The sequence below is a fragment of the Ruditapes philippinarum genome, unplaced genomic scaffold (assembly GCF_026571515.1).
Source record: "Ruditapes philippinarum isolate M1 unplaced genomic scaffold, ASM2657151v2 ctg5839_1_1_1_1, whole genome shotgun sequence".
Classification (NCBI taxonomy): domain Eukaryota; kingdom Metazoa; phylum Mollusca; class Bivalvia; order Venerida; family Veneridae; genus Ruditapes; species Ruditapes philippinarum.
In genome coordinates, this window is record NW_026856785.1 from 1 (window position 1) to 25,191 (window position 25,191).

The following is a 25,191-nucleotide window of genomic DNA, read 5'->3' on the forward strand; positions in this document are numbered from 1 at the left end:
AGCCAGATACTATTTTCAATTCTTTTTTAAGCACTATCTGCAACAACAATAGTTTAATCAATGTAGGTTTCGACCAAAATAATTGTGGATGAAAATATGTCAATAAGAAATAGCATTTCTAAAAAGCTTTTCGACAAATTTATATTTTAAGGATTTGAACTGACGTCCATGCTTAAAAATGAAACTTGAAAATCGTACATAGACTTAGTAGGGCACTAAAAACGGTTAGAATATACAAAAGATTTATAAACCCAGATGAATTGAGATTATAATTTAGTGCGATTTGAGTTATGCTTAGGTCATTTTGCACTATAAAAATCCCTTTTTTGTCGAAAGAAAAAACGAAATGTGCGAATAATGAAATAGAATATTTACACACGTATATTGTATAGAAATGTATCAATAAGTAAGAGTTAAAATTTTGATAAACAAATATCAAGTCCCGGCATGTCAAAGAACATCCTCGGGGGTCGTTTCTTTAGAAAAGACAAATGTGTATTTCATACTGTTTTAATAATAAATGAAGAGCATGTTGGACGCTTTTTACCTGAAGAAAGGAAAGTGGCATTAAATGTGAAATAATATCTCATGAAAGTAGCAAAATGTAAACAATGTGATATTATTTTAACTTCCATATAAAATGCTAAATCACTCTGTGTTGAATTACAAGATGTAAATGAAGCTTCAAATTATCTTGCTATACGACCAATATGAAACTGCAACAGAACACTAGGACACTAGGAGAGATAACAATATCTTGTTTTTGGGCTAAATGGGCCTTTGAAGAAACTATTTCTTTGAATAGTAAAAAGATTACAAGTCTGCTGAAGCGTATATTGCAAGCCGTATAATTCTATACATTTTCCCTAATGGACAAACTCAATAAAACCAAGTCTACGATTTTTAACAATTTGTATTTATTGTCTTTGCATGTGAAGGATCTTCCATTTTCTGAAAATTTACACTCACAATATTGTCGATCTGGCAACTTCCATTTCTGTAACAAAAACAATTTAAAATTATGTCACTTTTTATAAAAAGATACTTAATTACATATTAATAAAGTCGTTTCCACACTTGACAAATGTCTTATTCTTTCAGTTCAGACTAAGATTCTGAAAATCTGTTTAAAAAAGTGTTTATACCCTATACATGTATCCGCCAAAATATAACTATCAAGAAAACGATGTACCAAATATCTTTTTTCACTAAAGGTTTGTACAGTCCATCGTCGGATACCCACGGCCGAACCATTAACATTTATCAGCCGTGGGATTTTTTGCCGATATTCAGTCGATTAGAGGTGTGTCAAAAGCAGCTATTTCATTGGCTGCCTCACGATTTCATGAGGCGATTAAAACCAGTCAAAACGCTCGTTCTGTTCGACGTTCGGTATAACAGACACTAATATATTGCGACAACCATAGGCGACGTAAAAAAGGTCAACATCGAAAAATTAAACGATTTCCAACAAGAAAGCATGGATAATTTACTTTTACAGCGTGATGTTTTCCTTTCTGATTGATATCTGCTTGCAGAAGAACTGATTTGCCGATAGTTTTTGCCATTGATTTTAGCAAGACACGTACAACAGTTTTTTACCGTGGGCGCTGCCATTTTGTTTCTTATTGTTTTTTACCTCCGCTGTTGAAGAATATAGATTTGTTAAACGCGATGTCATTGGTGGATATTTTACGCACCTGTTGCTGTATATCGACGCTAATCGAATCATTTTACCCACGGTTGATTGCATGTTATGTAACATGTTTATCAATCGTGGGTATCCGACGATGATACAGTCGTGTATGCTAACTTTATTGCATACAAAAGCGGATTTATATATTGGTTAAATTCACACACATATGTAAATCAATAGAATTCAGGTCTGTTGATTGGAGAAGCTGCTACATAAAAAGAATTTATCACCAACCAAGCAATTATACGTAGCGATGTACGTGCCATCCTGATTTTCATTTCTTCCTTGCATAAAACCAGTATATAAATAAATTGCTCTTGAGGATGCTCAGTTAACGTTGTACAAAACCTCGTCTTCAAAACTATTTCAATAACACTGCAGTTAATGTTACCTTAATATCAGCTTCTTTCTATTTAAAGACAAAATCCCTTGTTTACCTGGTATTCGGATAAAGAACGAGCTTCATCCGAAAGAAACATAGCACTTAATTCATTTATAGATGTTTATTCAGCCAATTTGCTAATAGCAAGATATTAAGTCCAAGATTTTAAGGCATTACAAAACTTATATGGTGCATGGATTCAACATAAAATTAAACCCTAGTATTCTATAACATGCACGAAACAATTATAAGAAGCTTCATTTTAAGGCAAATATTACAATGTCTCCATTTGCAACAACTATGTCATTGTTTTATGACTTCTATTGTTTAAGCCTTGCAATGTCTTACAGACTGCCGAACATCACCATGGCATCTTTCACCAACAACGATGTCATTGAAAGTAAGACTCTGTCATTGTCAGGTGATCTCGTCTACCTTTCGGTGAAAAACTAGAGAGTAATATATGTTGCTTTGTGTTACTATGGGAGTCACATTTGTTTATCAAGATGGAGGTTTCACACTTAGAATATACGTATAAAATCCAAGACATAGATCCAAGATGGCTGATAGTTGAAGAACAACAAAGACAAAGCTTACTTTACTTTGAAAGAACAGTCATGATATAGCTCTATATCTTTTCTATTGTTTATAACAGACTGTTGTATTTAGGAAACATTGGTGCGTCAGTAAAGCGATGCTCTACGTACCATGTTCGTTATGTTGAGAAAAACTTTCAATTTTGCAAACTTATCATCTACTTTTTTCTAGACCAAAACGATCGAATCAGCCAAATGTTCATGGGATTATGCGGAATTTGAAAATTAAGTTCAATTAACACATTTGTTAAATTGTTATGTACATATTAATATATTGGAAACGAATACTATAACACAAACATAATGTTATATAAACATAATCATTTTCTTTTGAGAAAAACAAAGCAGAGAATGATTCGAATGTTTTAGTTGACTTAACCAACTTCATTAACAACATTTTATTGTAAGTAAGATTGTTGCCGTGTACATTGATTTTATCATGCGTCTGATAATTTTACAAAGACTGGTGGATCGTTTCCTTTCTTTTACTGTTCTATTACTTTTCCAAAAAATGAATGTATACTAGAAAGATACCTGAACTGTTCCCTTACCAGTGGAGCTTGAATGTCGCCGTATGACTGTAACCCTTACAAATTGATAATAAAATTTAAATGGATTGTTTGTTTGACCCTGAAGAAAATTTTAAACGAACATAGTTATTATGACAATCCTTCATTGCCAAGCTGTTGTCTTAACATGTACTTAAATTGCGATGTCTAAAAAGGAACGCTTCGTGAATGCAATCGGAACCATCTTTTAAAACTTAACAAGTTTTATTTGAACTCTTGCTCATTCGAAACAAAGATCCTCCGCATAACAAAACAACGTACAAAATTATCTAACATAGAAATCTTAAAACATCCTTTTGATGTTGCATTAATAGAATTAAAATACACAGTATTTACGTGTCAAAAAGAGATACTATTACGCGAACATTCGTAATATTTGTTTCAAACGTGCGAAATCCTTTGTCCCGTCAGAATTTTTTTACAGCAGTTATTACCCATGACCAGTACAGAAGCGTCGCGTGACATACTCGCTGTTGTGTGTGTGGCGAGAACGGGGGGGGGGGGGGGCACTAACGACATTTTTAAATGTAAAATATATTTTTCAAACTCGTATACGTGCAAAACATAACAAAACATAACAATTACAAGACCATGTATCTACTTCACGTACTTACGATGTAATTGAATTTACAAATAAAAAGAACATACTACTCTGGCCGTGTCACTTACTTAAATAGATTGGCAGGATCGGGAAGGAATAAAGAGACAGTGTTAGATAATATAATAAAGAGTGCTTTGTTCGTAAGTATGATCCTTGAAATTACATGAAATAATTCAATAATATATTATTTTTATATTTACCTAACTGAAATAAAATTCGTTTACAATTTTCATTTTAATTACATTTTTTTTTTCAGCTGACAACAAGTTGTTTAGTGATTTTTATTGTTACTGCTTGAAATACACTACTGTACCGAGGTATTTGATTTGCATTTTTATTATGCACGTATCATAATGCTTTGACAAAAGTGAACTATTTTATTTATGTTTTGTTTTAAAATTTCCCAATGTACACAGTAATCGAATTTTTTACGAAAGCAACTTTTTATACAATATTGTTATATATTACCTGTCCAAATAACCATATAATGATAACATCTAGACATGCTGCTGGGCTTTGGAAATATGAAGACTGCTGTAGCATTGCTGTTTGCTGTAACAAGCCTAGTGTCAGGCGTTAATGCAAGAGGTAAAAAGATTTATAAAAGCTAAAAATACACTTAGCTCACAGCATTTATAGAAGTGAAAGTTCCAGAATGACTTTTCGCTTCAAATTTATGACATTTTTCCTCGTTGGAATGTGTTGAATTATTAAATTTTAGATATTTAGATAATGAGTGCTAAATAAATTACATGCTAATTATTTATTATGTAAAGTATTAAGTACAATGCATACGATTGATATAAATGCACGATTTTGTTTGTTAATTAATTTGATAAGTTTCCTTGTTGGTATGTACTCAATTAAGTGTATTTAATGTCAATAATTATTGAGGTCGATGCGGTTGATTTTAAGATTAGTTCTCCAAATTCTATACTGGCGAAGAAAGAACATTATGGCTTATTTTTGTTATAATTATTTTAAATAATTGTCAACTGCCCAGCGGTATAGGTAGTAACACATTTTCTAAAATATGTTAAATGTCATACATCTATAACAGCTAAAAAATGTTTAAGCTTGCTGCAAAGATGGCTGGATACCTTATCAAGGTCATTGTTACCACATTGGTTATGGGACGGATCTTACATTTTCTGAGGCACGGGTGAGGCAGACAATGAATATGTTTTTCTAGTATAGATACGACATAATAGTAATAACCTGAATGTACACATACATTTATATATATTGGTACTCAGATAATTATTTTATCAACCAACTGTTTTTCCAGGTTAAGTATAATTCATTAGTATTTAGATAATTTTATTTATTTCTGTACGATCAAATGATGTTTCCTGGTATTTCAGTCGCATAGAAATCTATTCGTCAAAGTTGTTACCAAAAATGGCCAGATTCATTGTATTTTTGAGTTAGAAAAAAAATGAATCCGTCGAACTGATTATTAATTATTGAGATACTCTGAAACTGGTAAACGTCTGATAATCTGTCATTATATGTACACCATTTCTTTATTGTTTCATAAAGGCGTACTGTCAACATCGTGGTTCTTACCTTGTACGACTTGACACGTTTGCTGAATACACTTTCTTGGCTGGAATTTTAAAGAAAACTAACGGTAAGTGAATATTTTAACAGTTCCGTTTCTGTTGTATTTTTGTTGAAGATATAATGGTATATACACAGAAAAACGTTTTAGGAGGAATATCGCTATAGGTAAAATGTTTGTTTTGTGATCAAAATCATACACGTGTACATACGTTGAATAAATAAAATAGCGAAAAAAATGGATGGATTTCCATCACTATAAATTTACAAAATTAGCATCACATCAATAGTTAATGAAAAATTGAAATTGTCCAGTCTAAGAACCTTTTATTGTATGTTTTATCAGTTATTGCTTTAAATGTATTAAGGTTAAAATGAGTATGACAGCATAAATGGCTTAATGTCTATTAATCTAGTACAGAAACAATTATTTCATTTACTTGTCAGTATTCATAAAACAGCTTTATTTATTTCTTTTACAAAAAGTAGGTCGTTGATATTCCTGTCGCTCTCATTCTGTATTAAATATTTTTTCTTGTTTCTTTATAAACAGCTGGACATACGTGGATGGGATTGACCGACATCTCTCATGAAGGGATCTGGAGATGGTTTGACACAAAAGAGCATGCTACATTCTCTGACTGGGGAGCAGGGGAGCCCAACAATGACAAGGGTGCTGAAGATTGTGTACACTTCGGTTATAATCAGAACTACAAGTGGAACGATGTGTCATGCAGTTTTAAATTAAGACCATTGTGCGAAATTGAATTCAGATAAATTGCAAACATTAATGAATAAAATTTGTTATTTGTTTAGTTATTATTCCAAGTGTATATTAACAAAGAACAAAGAACAGACAAGTTCATATTTCACAACAGCAGGTATCGGATGCCTTGTGGCAGCTGTATAAAGTTGCACATTTCTTCACTTCTTCACTCAAGCGTTTGTTCTGGCCTTTGTGGATCATTGACTCAAGAACATTAAGTATGAAAGTGGTTCTGCATATTCATATACGTTTATTGATTTATTGCTGCCAAGCGATCTCCGCATTTACAGACAGTATTTATGAAATTTTCAGCTTATAAAAAGAAGCGTGCCGTCAGCCTCAAAAATTATTACAGAAAATCTACAGTTGTACTATATTTCAAAATCGAAAATTCTCTTTAGAACGTTCATAACACTTGACATGTTTGCTTCGAAAACAGAATGTCCACTTTTCTGCCATTTGGATGTATATTCTTTTATTATACTACGAATTCTTTATGCGCGTACCGAATCCCGGGAAATTACGCATTCAAATCAAACAGTGTATTTCTTCAAACAGCAAATATTCATGAACTTCATCAATGGACATCTTCAAAGTTGAAGCTGAAGCTGAACATTTTGATTCTCTTTGTCACCACACGCTATGTCGACACTAAATATCATTAATGTTATTCGTTATCGTTTGCAAAATTAAGTCTTTCTGATATTTAACGTCTGTACTTTTAAACCATACTTAAGAAGTATTCTGTATTTTTTCTTGATAAAATCATTAACAATATCGCTTTGATCTTTTTGTCTGTATGTTATGTTGACAATCTAAAATTTAGGTTTTCTCATTTTACTACCAAGTCACCGTATTTTATGGAGAAAAATATTTATTGGGCCATTTCTATTTAACCCCTTTAATACCAAGCAAGTTTGAAGTTCGTTCTAAAATATATGACCCAACGGAGTCAAATTGTGCGAAAACGAAGTGATCGTGGTTAAACTTTTTCCGGACTGTTAAAGAACTTTATGGACATATACTGACGTGTTTGGTCGTGAATATTGCTGCAGAACTTTGAGCCTAGTTATAATATTGGGCGACTATCCCGTTCTCCAATAAGACGAACACCTTACGTACTCTTAAACTGGATTCATGTATAACGAACGCATTTACAGTACTATGTTGGTACTAGTCACGTGAAATAACGCGATATGGTCGGACAACACTTAGCAGGTAGAGTTTATACCGATTTGTCCGTTTATAGCTTGTTCACCCCTTGCACAGTCAGTCTTTGTTTATTGTTGTTTTGTTTTGTCAAATTCTGGAATATTCGAAACTTGTAGGATATTCATAGGAATGAAACAATTTTTTTATGAAACATATTCATTTATTTATCACATTCATGAGGTGAAGTTGTCGCTGTTTACCAAAGAAGACCTATGGTCACGCTGGGTATTGACGGAAAAAGCGCAAATGTGACTTTAAATATCTCAAATGACTGAGTTAAAGCGAATACCATTGGTTATGTAGTGTATTATTAAAATTAAATTATGCAGCTCATTAATAGATCATTACACGAATTTATACAGAAGTGAGTTAGAAGTTTTGCCTTGTATACAAACTATGTATAAGTATGATGCATACTTGCAACAGACATGGGCATGTAGAAAATGTAATGTTGCAACCTTGTTCTTTAAAATATATAGATCACTTAACATTAATAGTATGTCTTCTAATTGGTTATTGACTTTTAATATACAATTATGTTTCAAATTTTTGTATTACAACATATAGAGGAATTTGATGGCAAACAAATCTTGCAATTAATAATATCTCAAGACTTTTATGAGTTTAAGGCAAAATAAGTAAATCAGATATTAATATAGAAGTAAACTCCAGTTAAAACTGAATACTGTATTATTTTATTCAAAAGTACATTTTTTCGTCTTAAAAACCTTCAATGAATAGCGAGCGACAGACACAGCTTAAATTGAAGCATATATTTCCGGCGCATTTACTTAAGAAAAAGATCACGTTGTTGTAGATAGATAGATAGTTTTATTCTGGTAAAAATACATGTCATAAAACAACTACAAATTCAACGCAACATCAAGAGATACATGTAAACATGAAAGTGCATGTGTTGATGCCATATATTCAATACCAAGGATGACACAAAAAGAAGGCATAAGCCGACTTATTTCCATTGTGGTCCTTATAAAATAACATAATGTATAGACACGTTAAAGGGCCCCCATTTAGTGTGATCATGAGGTGTCAGACGACTTATACATGCATATCAGACAGGATTATCTTCTGTATTCACCGGTGTAAGACAAACCTGTCTCACACCCCCATGTAAGAAAAATAGCGTGGTTTAATTGATGTCTTTCCCGCGCGCCTTTTATAAATGAATTGTGTTCATAAAAAGGCGTCATTTAGCCATTATGAATAAAGTTGTAAATTGATACGCTTTTATACACAGCCGGTGTAAGAACCGTATATTTCTATCGAACGGATTTGATTAGATGTTTTAAAAAAAATCAATTCATTTTATTCACAAAGGCTAAACCATCTTTTGTCATTCTTAGTAACTTTTTTCAAAATGCTTGCAGTTATTTGTCCAGGAGAATCTTTTGTAAAAAAAAAAACAAAACAACAAATGTTCTATAAAAGACGAGAAATTACCTTTCGCCTAGACTTAGTAAAATTTGTTGTCAGTTTAATGTTGGCCAGACTGTAGAATATACTTACATGGTTATAGGTGGACCTGGGTTAATCTGTATTATTCATTAACAATCTTGAAACTATGAAATCACCTACCAGCATTTCAAATATTTTCATATGTTTATCGCGTCAAATACCAAGAAATGTAAAATGTTACCAGTTAAAACCTTTAGTATCATTGCTTTTGTTTTCATTGGTTAAAATCCGGCTTTACCGTGATGTCGGTATCTGTTACTCTTTAAACAATATTTTCATGTTTATTCAGATTGTTATTACCAGATAATCTTCTGTTAATAAGTGAGTTGCATTTGTTTGGTTGAATATTTGTTATATGGTACATTTGATTAGACTATATGCAGGTTGTTATGAATTTATGTATACTGCTTACAACATATTATAAGAACGTCTAAACGAATAAAGAGGCCTCGTTAATTTATTTTCGAAAGGAACTCGCGATCGATTGTTATAGTCTTTCGAAGTTAACAAAACTTTATTTTAACTTGCATAAACATAATAAGGAAAATTAAGTTTTCCTGTAAAACATATGACTAGCGAATTTCAAATCTTATTTTAAACCCCCCTTGTTTATTATCGAGCTTCCTCCTTGATACTTACTTACGTGATGGACATAGAAACAATATAATCCATGCAAAGATAAGAGAGAGAGAAAAAAAAATCGAAAAAAAAAACAAAAACAAAAAATAAAAAAGGTTAAAGTAAGGGATAAAGGGAAGTTTTCATTGATAGTATATTTGTTCAAAGAATTGTCTTTGAGTTTTTTTTAATTTGTTCTTACTTTTACAGCAGGTGTCGAGTGTCTTTGAACAGCTGTAATTTGCTTCACTCTCGCGTTATGTTTTTTTTTCCGGCTCTTCTGGACCATTGATTCTAGCAAATTTAGTGTTATTTTTAGCAGTGTAGAAAAAGAATTGTCTTTGAGTTATTTTAATTTGTTCTTACTTTTACAGCAATTCCTGAATTGTTCAAGGACATAAAAAAGTTTGTGTTTTTGGAACACAGATCCTACCGATAGAAACCCTTATGACCTTGAATCCTTTTTTTCTAAAGATATCAGCGTTTTATTTTGAAACAGATTTAAAGTAAAAAAAAACCGACAACAACAAAAGAAAAAAAAGAACAACAGTTAACCAAGCTGACTTATGTTCTGAGACTGTCCTAGCCACATACTATTTTCAATTCTTATTTTAAGCACTATCTGCAACAACAATAGTTTAATCAATGTAGGTTTCGACCAAAATAATTGTTGATGAAAATATGTCAAAAAGAAATAACATTTCTTAAAAGCTTTACAATAAATTTATATTAAAAGGATTTGAACTGAGGTCCATGATTAAAAATGAAACTTAAAAATCCTACATAGACCTAGTAGGGCACTAAAAGCGGAAAGAATATACAAAAGATTTATAAACCCAGGTGAATTGAGATTGATACTTAGTGCGATTCTTAGTCCGATTTGAGTTATCTGTAGGTCATTTTGCACTATAAAAATCCAATTTTTGTTGAAGAAAAAAACGAAGTGTGCGAATAATGAAATAGAATATTTACACACGTATATTGTATAGAAATGTATCAATAAGTAAGAGTTAAAATTTTGATAAACAAAAATCAAGTCTCGGCATGTCAAAGAACATTCTTGGGGGTCGCTTCTTCAGAAAAGACAAATGTGTATTTCATACTGTTTTGAGCATGTTGGACACTTATTACCTGAAGAAAGGAAAGTGGCATTGAATGTGAAATAATATCTCATGAAAGTAGCAAAATGTAAACAATGTGATATTTTAACTTCCATATAAAATGCTAAATCACTCTGTGTTTAATTACAAGATGGAAATGAAGCTTAAAATTGTCTTGCTATTTGAGCAATAAGAAACTGCAACAGGACAGTAAAAGAGATAACTATATCTTGTTTTAGGGCTTAAAGGGCCTTTGAAGAAAATATTAGTTTTGAATAGTCAAAAGATTACAAGTCTGCTGAAGAATATATTGCTAGCCGTATAATTCTAAACATTTTCCCTAATGAACAAACTCAATAAAAACCAAGTCTACGATTTTTAACAATTTGTTTTTATTGTCTTGAGGATCTTTCATTTTCTAAAAATTTACACTCACAATAATGTCGATCTGGCAAATTCCATTTCTGTAAAAAATACAATTTAAAATTACGCCACTTTTTATAATAAGATACTAACATATTAATAAAGTCGTTTCCACACTTGACAAATGTCTTATTCTTTCAGTTCAGACTATGTTTCTGAAAATTTGGCAAGTGTTTATACCCCATATCCGCCAAAATGTAACTATCAAGAAAACGATGTACCAAATATCTATTTTCACTAAAGGTTAAAACAGTCGTGTATGCTTACTTTATTGCATACAAAAGCGAATATGTATTTTGGTTAAATTGACACACATATGTAAATCAATGGGATTCAGGTCTTTAGATTGGAGAAGCTGCCCCATAAAACGAATTTATCACCAACCACACAATTATACGTAGCGATGTACGTGCAATACTTATGTTCATTTCTTACTTACATAAAACCAGTAAATAAATAAATTGCTCTTGAGGATGCTCAGTTGACGTTGTACAAAACCTCGTCTTCGAAACTATTTCATTAACACTGCAGTTTATGATACCTTTATATCAGCTTCTTTCTATTTAAAGACCACATCTCTTGTTTACCTGGTATTCAGATAAAGAACGAGCTTCATCCGAAAGAAACATAGCACATAATTTATTAACAGATGTTTATTTAGCTAATTAGCCAATAGCAAAATATTAAGTCCAAGACAAAATTTATATGGTGCATGGATTCAACATAAAATCAACCCTAGTATTCTATAAACATGCACGAAACAATTATAAGAAGCTTAATTCTAAGGCAAAAATCACCGTGTCTCCATTTGCAAGAACTATTTCATTGTTTTATAACTTCTAGTGTTTAAGCCTTTCAATGTCTAACAGACTGCCGAACATCGCTATGGCACCTTTCTTCATTGTAAGTACAGTTCAATTGATGTCATTGTAAGTAAGACTTTGTCATTGTCAGGTGATCTTTTCGACCTTTCGTTGAAATACTAGAGAGTAATATATGTTTCTTTGTGTTACTATAGTAGTCACATTTGTTTATGAAGATGGAGGTTTTACACTTAGAATATGCATTTGTTATGTACAAATTGAGAAACTGGAAACGAAAACTATAATACAAATATACTGTAGTTTAAACATTATCATTTTCTTTTTAGGAAAACAAAACAGAATGATTTGAATGTTTTTAGTTGACTTTACCTACTTTAATAACAACAATTTATTGTAAGTCAGACAGTTGCAGTATACATTGATTTTATCATGCGACTGATTAATTTACAAAGACTAGTGGATCGGTTCCTGTCTTTTACTGTTCTATCACTTTTCCGAAAAAAGAATGTATACTCGAAAGTTACCTGAAATGTTCATTTACCAGAGGGGTTAGAATGTCGCCGTATGACTGTTACATGTAAATTGATAATAAAATTTAAATGATTGTTTATTTGACTCCGGAGAAAATATTTAACAAACATTATTATTATTATAGCATTCCTTCATTGCCAAGCTGTTGTCTTTACGTGTTCTTAAATTACGATGTCTAAAAAGGAACGCTTCGTCAATATAATCGGAACCATCTGTTAAAACTATAACAATAATTATTTGTCCTCTTGCCCATTCCAAACAAAGATCCTCAGCATAACAAAACAACTTACAAAATTATCTAACATAGAAATCTTAAAAAACACCCCTTTAAACAAATTATTTACAGCAACTATTTTCCATGACCAGTACAGAAGCGTTGCGTGACACGTTGTTTGTGTGTGGGGGATTGTCAACTTTTTTGACACCTTTTTGAATGTAAAAATATGTTTCAAACGTGAAAAAGGCATAACAACAGCAAGATCATGTATCACTTGTGATGAGATAGCATTTACAACTAAGAAGAACAAACTACTCCGGTCGTGTCACTAACTAAATGAGATTGGTAGGATCGGGGAGGAATAAAGAGACAGTGATAAATAGTATACTGTACAGAGCTTGAAATATTATGAATCTTTATTTAAATAACAATTCTTTTAAGCCGACAATTATTTGTTTACTTATTTTGATTGTTATTCTTTGAAATTCACTGCCGATGTATTTGATTTGCATTTTTTTATATACGTATTATCATTCTTTGACAAAAGAAACTAGTTAATTTATATTTTGTTTTAAAGTTTCCAAATGTACACCGTTATTAAAGTCTTTACGAAAGCAACTATTTATACAATATTGTTATAATTATATAACATATCTAAATAACTATATTTTAAAAAACATATAGACATGCTGTTGGGCTTTGGAAATATGAAGACCGCTGTAGCATTACTGTTTGTCGTTACAAGCCTTCTGCCAGGAATTAATGCAAGAGGTAAAAAGATTTATAGAAGCTTATATTACAATTAGCTTACATCATTTATAGAACGGAAAATTCCAGAATGACTTTTAGCTTCATATTCATAACGTTTTGCCTCGCTGAAATTTGTAAAACCATTTACTATTAGATAACAAATGCAAACTATATGCTAAATATTTATAATGTAAATATTAAGTACAATGTATACTATTTACATAAATGCACAAATAGTTTGCTTGTTGGTATTTAAGTTGATTCAATGTTAGTGATAAAGGAGGTCGATCTTGTTGATTTTTTATCATAAGTCCTCTAAATTCAATACTGCATAATGGCATATTTTTGTTATGAATATCATTTAAATAACTAGCTAGTAACACATCATGTAAGATATATCAAATGTCATGCATATATAAAAGCTAAATTTTTTGTTTAAGCTTGCTGCAAAGATGGCTGGATACAATATCAAGGTCATTGTTACCATATTGCTTATGGAACGAAACTTACATTTTCTGAGGCACGGGTGAGGCATACAAAAATGTATTTTTTGCTAGTATAGATACGACATATAAGGATTTAACTGAATGTACACATAAATTGATTATATTTGTATTCAGTTAATAATTAGTTTATCACGTGTTTGTCAAAATATGAAAATTGAATCATTTAAAGCTGCATGCTTCCAGATGAACAAATTTGAGAAAAAAGTACTAAGATTTGAAGAATAGTAAAATGGTTCAATATTCAAGAAATAATGTACATGTTAAGTGTGAGTAATGACTGATTTTGCAGTATCTGTCATCATATTTGTACTAGATCTACATGACTAACGAAGAAATGGCTATTTTGCATATTTTTATCTCTTTTGGTTATTAAAAAGGATTTTCAGAGCCGTTGTTTTTGTAATGTGTAAATTACTTTCTTATATCACTCTACAATATTTTACTTTTAAATTTTTACTTTGCAAAATTTTCATGAAAATTACCATCAATCTGGAGGCACTTTGCTTTAACCACCAAAAGGAATTTTCTTGAAATTTTAGTCGTATAGATATCTATTCGACAAATTTAATCAAAAGTGGCCAGATTTATTTATTGTAAACACTAGTACTATCTGAGACGGTCGAATTGATAAATTCTTTACATGTATATGCTTTACAAGATCCCTGTTTGATAAATAAAACTAACAACATCATTATGCTTAAAATGTATTTTTCATACAGACGTACTGTCACAATCGTGGTGCTTACCTTGTACGGTTTGAAAAGTTCGCTGAATACACTTTCTTTGCAGAAATTCTAAGAAAATCTAACGGTAGTATTCAAGACTTATTTTATTTTTTCCTTTTCTTTTATTCTGTTTGTTGAAGACAGAATGACTATGTTAGGCCTATCTCAGAAATGTGTTTAAGGAATCCATCGCTATAGGTAAAATGTTTGTTTAGTAATCAAAATCCTACACGTGTTCATAAATTGAATAAATGATGATCGTTAAATTTCGATAAAACTGATGACGCATGCGCGAAATCATCACTTTAAACCTACAAATAAATCAGAAATTTTTTTAAGGGAATGTTTGATTATTTTTTAACAAAATATAATGATAGAAACCCCTTGACTTCTTTTTTAAACGATTTCAAGAAATGATTGACAGAAGAAAAAAAACCTGAAATTGTACAGTTTATGCTTTATTGTATGATTTGCCAGTTATTGCGTTATGTTTATTAAGGTTTTGGTATTCTATTACTTAGGACTCTTTCTAATTAATATAAAGCTAACAAAAGTTTCACAATATAAAATAAACAAAAGTTTCATTTACTTTCACAATTATAACATCTTCAGCGTCCTGTTACATAGGGAACTCTATTTTTCTCTATTTATTTTACATAGCATAGTTTGTAGATTTTGTTGAAATTAATATTTTGCATAGCAATTATTATTTCTTTTTCTTTATATTTAGCTGAGAATACATGGATTGGTTTGACCGACAAGACTCACGAAGGGATCTGGAGATGGTTTGACACAAAAGAGCATGCTACATTCTCTGACTGGGCAGCTGGGGAGCCCAACAATGTAAATGGCGCTGAAGACTGTGTACACTTTAGTATCTATTGGGACTACAAGTGGAACGATGTGCCATGCAGTTATAAATTGACACCATTGTGCGAAATTGAATAAAGATAAATTGCAAACATTTATAAGCAATATTTGATTTGTTATTATTTTATGTGTATTTTATTAAAAAGTGACAAATTCAAAACTCACAACAGCAGATGTCGAGGGCGGTGTGGCAGCGGTAAAAAATTGCCACGTATTTCACTTCAGTGTTATATTTTTTCTGGTCTTACATGATCATTGATTGTAGCTCATTAATTGCTATTCTTAACAGTGTAAAAAGGTCTTTGAGTCATTTTTATTTGTACAATTCTGACATGTTCTAGGGCATAAAATAGTTTGTTTTTGGGACAAAGATCCACCGATCGAAACTCAAATGGCCCTTAATAATTAACCTTGAAATATGAAGACGGCAACGTTTATTTTAAAACAGATATAAACGAAACAGTTCGTAAACCTTACTTATTTTCTGTGACTGTCCTTAACACATAATGTTTTGAATTCTTAATTAAAAGCATTATCTGCAACCATTATAGTTTTTATAAATGTAGGTTTCGACCAAAATAATTGTTGATGAAAATAAGTCAATTAGAAATAATATTTGTAAAAAGCTTTCGACCGATTTATATTAAAAGCGCTTGACTGAGGACCAAATGCCTAAACAATGAAACTTGAAAATCTGGCATAGATCTAATTGGGCACTTATGACGGTGAAAAATGCAAATTTAAAGATAAAGATAATAAAGACCTTATATGAAATTGAAATCCATATTTATTGCGATCCTTAGCTCGTTTAGAGCTATGGCCTTTAAGTCCTTGTTATGTTTAGATCAATTTGCATAAAATATGCGAATGGGATATAATTTTGTACGCAAGGTTTTGGTATAGACATAGATTAAATAGTATTAAAATTTCGAAAGAAAAAATGTTTTGTCCAGTCCCAGCATATCGAAAACTTTTATATCATTTGGGCACATATGTATTTTATACTGTTGTAATAATGAATTACAAGCATATTGGATGCTTATTACCTGAAGAAAGTAGCGTTGAATGTGAAATAATTTCTCATTTAAAATAGCGAAATGTTAACAACGTGATATTCTTACTTCCATACAAAATGCTAAATCATTTTAACTGTGCTGAATTGCAAAATGCAAATGAAACTAAATGTTAGCTAGCCATATGGCCAATATGTATCTTTTCGGAAACTGTATCAGGACAACAAAGCAAAGAAGGTTTGGGAAATTAGTACAATTATATTTTAGGGCTTAGTGAGAATTTAAAGAAAATATTAAAACTTTTGAATAGTAAGAAGATTACAAGACAAATAAAACGTTTATTGTAAGCCGTATCTTTGTAACTTCTGAGATTGTTTGGCGGACATTAAGACTACATGATTAGAGTGTAGTTATTATTTCTTCTAAGGTAATTAGGGATACTTGATTTCAGTACATTTAGTGTTAAGGTTCTAATACCTCAAGTCGGTGCTAGGGGGTGCACATGATGTTGCATCTTTTATTATCCCTAATGAACACTCATTAAAACCGAGTCTGCGATTTTCAACAATTTGTTGGTAATTGTCTTTGCTCTTGAGGAATCTCCCATTTTCAAAATATTTACGCTCACAATAATGTCTATCTGGCAACTTTCATTTTTGTAATAAATTATAATTCAAAACTATGATGAGATACTTACTTGATAATGTCGTTTATCATACTTGAAAAATGTCTTATAGATAAAGTTCAGATTAAGTTCCTGACAATTAATCAAGTGTTTAAATCCCTAACCGCCAAAATGTAACTATCAAGAAAACGATGGACCATATATCCATCTTAACGAAAAGTTAATACAGTCGTGTGTGCTAACTTAGTTGTATGTCAAAGCGACTGTGTATTTTGTAACATTTAACATACATATGTAAGTCAATAGAATCCAATCCAGACCTGAAGAATGGGTTGGTCGCTCAATGAAACGAATTTATTACCACCCACGCAATTATAAGTAACGCTAAACGGGGACTGTGCCATCCTGTGGAAACTAAATGCTACTCATGTTCATTACTCTCTTGTGTAAAACCAATATATTATTGCTTTTTAGGATGCTAAATTAACAACAACTTTCAATTATTTCAAATACTCGTCTTCGAAACTTGCTCTTTAATTAACCTTGCAATAATGAATCCTTGACTTCAGCGTTTTTTCCATGTAAAGCCTGAAATACCTTGTCTTTCTGGAATTCAAATAAAGGACGAGTTTCATTCCAAAGAAACAATACTCATACGAGTAATTTATATACAGATGTTAAGCCAATTAGGAAACGACATTGTAATTAATCCGAAACTTCAAGTAACAGTATAATTGATGTGATGCGTGGATTTCACTTCAAATTAAACCCTAGTATTATATGCACATGCATGACTAAAATTATTGGAAGCATCATTTTTATTTTTTAAAATGACGGTCTAATACCACCATGTGTCCGATTTGCAACAACTATGTGGTTGTTTTATGTCTTCTAGTGTTTAAGTCTTGCAATGCCTTACAGACTGCCGAATATCACCATAGCGTCTTTTTTGCAACATCTATGTCATTGTCAGTAGGACTCTATCATTGCCAGGTGATCTCTTCTATCTTTCGATGAAAAACAAAAGAGTATTATATGTGCCTTTGAGCTACTATGGTATATCAAGATGCTTTACCAGACAGAGGTTCTACATTTAGAATATGATTATAAAATCTTAGAAAATGACTGATAGATGAATAACAATACAGATGTAGCTTACTTTGAAAGAAAATGATAAAAAATAACATCTGTGTCATCACTTTTATCAGACTGCTCCATGTACCATTGTCTCAATGTTGAGAAAATCCCAATCAATATTCTTTTTCTAGACCAAAACTTCGAAACAGCCATTTGTTCATTAGAACGTACTGAATATGGACTTTTTTCAATTCTCTCATTTGTGTATATATGTTGTGAATTGCAATTAAAACTATCATGTTTTTAGAAAAAAAAATGGACAAATATTACTATAAGAATGACTTAAATGATTTTTTGCTGAATTTATCTTCTTTATTAACAACAATTTACTGTAAATTAGATTCTTGCAGAATAAAATGATTTTATCATGCGCGGAAACTATCCGATTAGTTTACAAAGATAAGTGGATTTGTTCCTGTCTTTTAAAACCACTCTTCCACTCTTCCAAAATGAAAGCATAGCAAGTCTGTACGTGTATTTAAATGACGATGTCTAAGGAGTAATGCTTCATAAATTCATTTAATTGGAGTCATCCCAACAATATCCTCACTCTAAACAATATTCTTTGATGTCATTAACGTTAATCAGAACAAAACAACTTGACGAATTATGTAAAATGTGATCAATTTCTTCAAAATTTTCTTTTTTAAAGTTGCACAATAACTTGGGAAAAAGTATTTTACGCTGTTCATTTTGTTTCATTTGTTTCAAACATGCACAAATATGTTCAAAGAAAATAAACTATTCACATGGATCTGTTAAGAAACGTCGCGTGGCATTCTCACTGTGTGTGTGTTTTTTTGTGGGGGGGGGGGGAGGCAGGGGTCAACTACGTGCAAATCATGGCTATAACAAGACAATAAGAAATCCATTCGTTACTCGTAATGAGATTGCATTTAGAAATAAGAAGAATATACTAGTCCGGTCGTGTCACTAGCCCAAAGAGGTCGGAAAGAGCGGGAAGGAACAAAGAGACAGTGTTAAAATAGTATACTTTACTGTGCTTTGTTCGTAAGTTTGATAATTGATATACCATTACATAATTTAATCCAATTTATATTTATCTAACTGAAGTAAATTCGTTACGTAATATTTCTATTTAGACAACAAGTGGTTCAATTATTTTATTTGGTATTTGGTTGAGATACACAACCACGAGTATTTACACTTAACTATTGCGTATCTAATTTGTAAACAAGCTACATAATGAAATTGAAATCTTTCCGAAAGCAAAAATTCACAGACAATTGTGATTTAAAGCCTATCCAAGTAATTTTATCATAATAACCTTTAGATAAGTTTTTGGACTTTGGCAAGATGAAGGCTTCTATAGAATTGCTGTTTGTCGTGACAAGTCTGGTGCAAGAAATTAATGCAAGAAGTAAAATATATAACAATCTCACTGCAAAGATGACAAGAAATGTAGCAATAGGAGATATAAAATGACGTTTGGCCACGCTTACAAAGCTGTTAAATTTTTCAGGAATATGTTCAACCACCTACGTTTAGAAAGCGCAAAATATGCTGGCTTTCCTGTACCGTCCATGAAGAGGCTCATCAAACCGAGCCTGCAACATTTTCACATTTGTCGTGTTGGACTTTCTTTAGGGATTCTGTTTTTCTCTATTTATTTATTTATTATGTTTATATAAAGTATACGATGTTATATAAATGCTCGTTTTTGTTTGTTTATGAAACAATTTAAAAACCCAATTTAATTAATTTGCTTGTTGGTATTTAATCAATTTAGTAAATTGAATGTCAGTGATTTTTGAGGTCGATGTCGTTGATTTTATTATTGGTCCTCCAAATCTAATACTGCAAAGAAAGAACATTCTGTCTAATTTTTGCTATGACTATCATTAAAAGATTTTATTACAAATATGTAACTATCATGTCATCTATAAAAGATGTTTTTTATATACGTATTAGTAGTATTATTTCTGTATCATCATAATAAGGTCATGGCATTTCAGACGTATTGATATTTCATTGCCATATTTGTAATCAATAGTGGCCAGATATATATTTTTAACCAGTAAAAAATGTCAAAGGATGTCGAAATGATAACTCCTTTATGTGTTTTGCAATAATTGCTGAATGTCTGATAATCTGCCAATATATGTATACAAAAGAAAAAGTCCGTATTTGAAAGAGCCCAGAATTAAATTGAGATTGATATTTAAACATGTTTGTTTTAACAGGTGTACTGCCGGAACCGTGGTGCATACCTTGTACGACTTGACACATTTGCTAAATACACTTTCTTGACAGACATTTTAAGGAGAGGTGAAGGTAAGTATTTAATACTTATTTTACAGTTCTTTTTCTGCTGTTTTGTCTGTTGATGACAGAATGGTTTTATTATACCTAGAATTACTATTGCAATGGATAAAATGTTTGTTTGTACTGTGATCAAACTTAATAATATACAAGTTCACATAAATTGAATAAATGATGTTCGTAAACGATAAAACAGATGGTGCATGTGCAAACTACACGCCATAAACCTACTTAAATAGCACCAGGAAATATCTTAAGATAATATTAATTTTGTTTCAAGAAAATAAGTTCTATTGAATAAGTCCTTTTCTTATTTACATATTAAATATTTCACTTACTTATTTACTTTTAAAATAATATCTGAAGCAAATTTCATGTAACTTATGGAGCTTCATAGTTTTTAGTTGTTTTTTTTTCATTTGGTATACAAAGCATAGTTTTCTTCATATTTAGATATAGGAATTTGGATTGGATTGACAGAATGAAGGAATCTTGAGATGACACAAAAGAGCATGCTACATTCTCTGACTCGGCAGACGGGGAGCCCAACAACCATGGCGGTGAAGATTGTGTACAAATCAATGGTGGTAAGGACTACAAGTGGAACGATGTGCCATGCAATGCTAAATTATTACCATTTTTCGAAATTGAATTTAACTAAATTGCAAACATTTAAGTACAACATTTGATATTTCTTTTGTTATTATTTTAATTGTTTGAAAAAATACTGACAAGTTTATATCCCTAAAGAGCAGGTGTCGAGTGTCTTGGAAAAGCTGTAATTTGCTTCACTCTCGCGTTATGTTATTTTTTCCGGCTCTTCTGGATCATTGATTCTAGCAAATGTAGTGTTATTTTTAGCAGTGTAGAAAAAGAATTGTCTTTGAGTTATTTTAATTTGTTCTTACTTTTACAGCAATTTCTGAATTGTTCAAGGACATAAAAAAGTTTGTGTGTTTTTGGAACACAGATCCTACCGATAGTAACCCTTATGACCCTGAATCATTTTCCTTGAAACCTTTTTTTTCTGAAGATAGCAGCGATTTATTTTGAAATAGATTGAAAGTAAAAAAAAAACAACAAAAAAAAAAAAGAACAACAGTTAACCAAGCTAACTTATGTTTTGAGAATGTCCTAGCCAGATACTATTTTCAATTCTTTTTTAAGCACTATCTGCAACAACAATAGTTTAATCAATGTAGGTTTCGACCAAAATAATTGTGGATGAAAATATGTCAATAAGAAATAGCATTTCTAAAAAGCTTTTTGACAAATTTATATTTAAAGGATTTGAACTGACGTCCATGCTTAAAAATGAAACTTGAAAATCGTACATAGACTTAGTAGGGCACTAAAAACGGTTAGAATATACAAAAGATTTAAAAACCCAGATGAATTGAGATTGATATTTAGTGCGATTCTTAGCCCGATTTGAGTTATGTGTAGGTCATTTTGCACTATAAAAATCCCTTTTTTGTTGAAAGAAAAGACGAAGTGTGCGAATAATGAAATAGAATATTTACACACGTATATTGTATAGAAATGTATCAATAAGTAAGAGTTAAAATTTTGATAAACAAATTTCAAGTCCCGGCATGTCAAAGAACATCCTCGGGGTCGTTTCTTTAGAAAAGACAATGGTGTGTTTCATATTGTTTTAATAATAAATGAAGAGCATGTTGGATGCTTATTACCTGAAGAAAGGAAAGTGGCATTGAATGTGAAATAATATCTCATGAAAGTAGCAAAGGGTAAACAATGTGATATTATTTTACAAGATGCAAATGAAGCTTCAAATTATCTTGCTATACGACCAATAAGAAACTGCAACAGAACACTAGGACACTAGGAGAGATAACAATATCTTGTTTTAGGGCTAAATGGGCCTTTGAAGAAAATATTACTTTGAATAGTAAAAAGATTACAAGTCTGCTGAAGCGTATATTGCAAGCCGTATAATTCTATACATTTTCCCTAATGGACAAACTCAATAAAACCAAGTCTACGATTTTTAACAATTTGTATTTATTGTCTTTGCATGTGAAGGATCTTCCATTTTCTGAAAATTTTCACTCACAATATTGTCGATCTGGCAACTTCCATTTCTGTAACAAAAACAATTTAAAATTATGTCACTTTTTATAATAAGATACTTAATTACATATTAATAAAGTCGTTTCCACACTTGACAAATGTCTTATTCTTTCAGTTCAGACTATGATTCTGAAAATTTGTCAAGTGTTTATACCCTATACATGTATCCGCCAAAATATAACTATCAAGAAAACGATGTACCAAATATCTATTTTCACTAAAGGTTTATACAGTCGTGTATGCTTACTTTATTGCATACAAAAGCGAATTTATATATTGGTTAAATTCACACACATATGTAAATCAATAGAATTCAGGTCTGTAGATTGGAGAAGCTGCTCAATAAAAAGAATTTATCACCAACCAAGCAATTATACGTAGCGATGTACGTGCCATCCTGATTTTCATTTCTTCCTTGCATTAAACCAGTATATAAATAAATTGCTCTTGAGGATGCTCAGTTAACGTTGTACAAAACCTCGTCTTCAAAACTATTTCAGTAACACTGCAGTTAATGTTACCTTCAGTGTTGTTATATTTTCTGGTCCTTCGGGATCATTCATGCCAACACTATAAAATGTTGTGAATTGAGTACCGCTCAAGCCGGTGCTAGGGGGCGTGAGGGATGTTGCACTTATTCATTATCCCTCATGTACAGACTAAATCAAACCGAGTCTGCAATTCTTATGTTATTTTGTTGTGATGAATGCTTCCGAGGGATCACTTTGTTTCCAGAATTTTAATATCAGCTTCTTTCTATTTAAAGACAAAATCCCTTGTTTACCTGGTATTCGGATAAAGAACGAGCTTCATCCGAAAGAAACATAGCACCTAATTCATTTATAGATGTTTATTTAGCCAATTTGCCAATAGCAAAATATCAAGTCCAAGCCTTAAAGGCATTACAAAACTTATATGGTGCATGGATTCAACATAAAATTAAACCCTAGTATTCTATAACATGCACGAAACAATTATAAGAAGACAAAGCTTACTTTACTTTGAAAGAACAGTCATGATATAGCTCTATATCTTTTCTATTGTTTATAAAAGACTGTTGTATTTAGGAAACATTGGTGCTTCAGTAAAGCGATGCTTTACGTACCATGCTCGTTATATTGAGAAAAACTCTTTCAAATTTGCAAACTTATCATCTACTTTTTTCTAGACCAAAAGGATCGAATCAGCCAAATGTTCATGTGATTATGCGAATTTGAAAATTAAATTAAATTTACACATTTGTTTTGTACATGTTGAGATACTGGAAAAAAATGCTATAATACAAACATACTGTAATATAAACATAATCATTTTCTTTTTAGATAAATAAAGCAGGTATATAACTATAAGAATGATTTGAATGTTTTTAGTTGACTTTACCAACTTTATTAACAACACTTTATTGTAAGTATTCATTGATTTTATCATGTGACAGATTAATTTACAAAGACTGGTGGTTCGGTTCCTGTCTTTTACTGTTCTACCACTATTCCGAAAAAGAATAAATACTAGAAAGTTACCTGAAACTACCTTTACCAGAGGAGCTGATAAGTCGCCATATGACTGTAACCCTTACACAGTGTTAATAAAATTTAAAATGATTGTTTGTTTGACACTGAAGAAATTTTAAAACAAACATAATTATTATGACATTCCTTCATTGCCAAACTGTTGTCTTAACGTGTACTTAAATTGCGATGTCTAAAAATCTGAATAAACTATTATTATATTAATTTGCCCTCTAGTCCGTTCCAAACAAAGATCCTTCGCATAACAAAACAACTTACAAAATTATCTTAAATAGAAATCTTAGTAGAATCCTTTTTGATGTTGCATGACAATTAAACTAAAATAAACAGTTTTTTACGTGTCAAAGAGAGTTCAAACCTGCACAAATCATTTGCCTCGTCAGAATAAAATAAATTATTTATAGCAGTTATCAGGGCTGGATATCAAAACTGCGTCGTATCCTTCAAAATGTAAACAAACGCCGCCATCTTGGAACGAAAAAGGTATGTTTTCGTTTTTATCTCTTTTTGTTGGATATGACTGAAAACCAGATATATGTATTAACACGTTCCACTATTTTCCGGTTCGTTCGGTATATGTTGTTTGAACAACTATTTTGTAAAACAAAAGTTAAAGCGAACTTGCAACTCGAAGCGGGCCAGAATGTTTATGAAGTTTTGTGGATACGACGCAGTTCATATTGCTTTATCTATCTTTTTTCCTTCAAATCAATCATATACCCGTTTAAGATTTCACCATAAACTTCAAAATGTAATTTTGCATCATTTACTAAAATTTCATTAAAAAGAGATGTTTATTTTCCAAGAAAATAATGATTTGTACGAAATGAAACGACGCAGTTGAAATTAAGATATGATACGACACAGTTCAATTTTTGTCAGTCTTTTCAACAAGGATAATTTTGGCAATATACGTCTATTTTACGAATAATTGCTTGTACTAGATAAAAAAGCAGATTATTCGCAGTTTATAGCATTTAAGTTATAATGTTCCGTTGCTTTAAATTATTAAGAATACAATACAGGGTGTTTCATAATATGTGATACACTTTTAATCAAATGTCTCTTTTATGTAAGAATGTCAG

At 31.2% G+C, this 25,191-nt stretch overlaps 2 protein-coding genes across 2 annotated transcripts; both read left to right on the forward strand.

Moving 5' to 3' along the window:
* Positions 1-3,856: 3,856 nt before the first annotated feature.
* LOC132747707 (perlucin-like protein) lies at positions 3,857-6,950 on the forward strand. The gene is made up of 5 exons (XM_060737204.1): positions 3,857-3,984; positions 4,346-4,432; positions 4,921-5,006; positions 5,387-5,477; positions 5,961-6,950. The coding sequence occupies exons 2-5, from the start codon at positions 4,348-4,350 to the stop codon at positions 6,182-6,184; spliced, it is 486 nt and encodes a 161-aa protein (XP_060593187.1). The 5' UTR covers positions 3,857-3,984; positions 4,346-4,347; the 3' UTR covers positions 6,185-6,950.
* A 6,239-nt stretch (positions 6,951-13,189) lies between these two features.
* Positions 13,190-15,725, forward strand: LOC132747709 (hepatic lectin-like). Its single transcript, XM_060737205.1, has 4 exons — positions 13,190-13,345; positions 13,765-13,850; positions 14,550-14,640; positions 15,286-15,725. The coding sequence occupies exons 1-4, from the start codon at positions 13,261-13,263 to the stop codon at positions 15,501-15,503; spliced, it is 480 nt and encodes a 159-aa protein (XP_060593188.1). The 5' UTR covers positions 13,190-13,260; the 3' UTR covers positions 15,504-15,725.
* Positions 15,726-25,191: the final 9,466 nt, after the last annotated feature.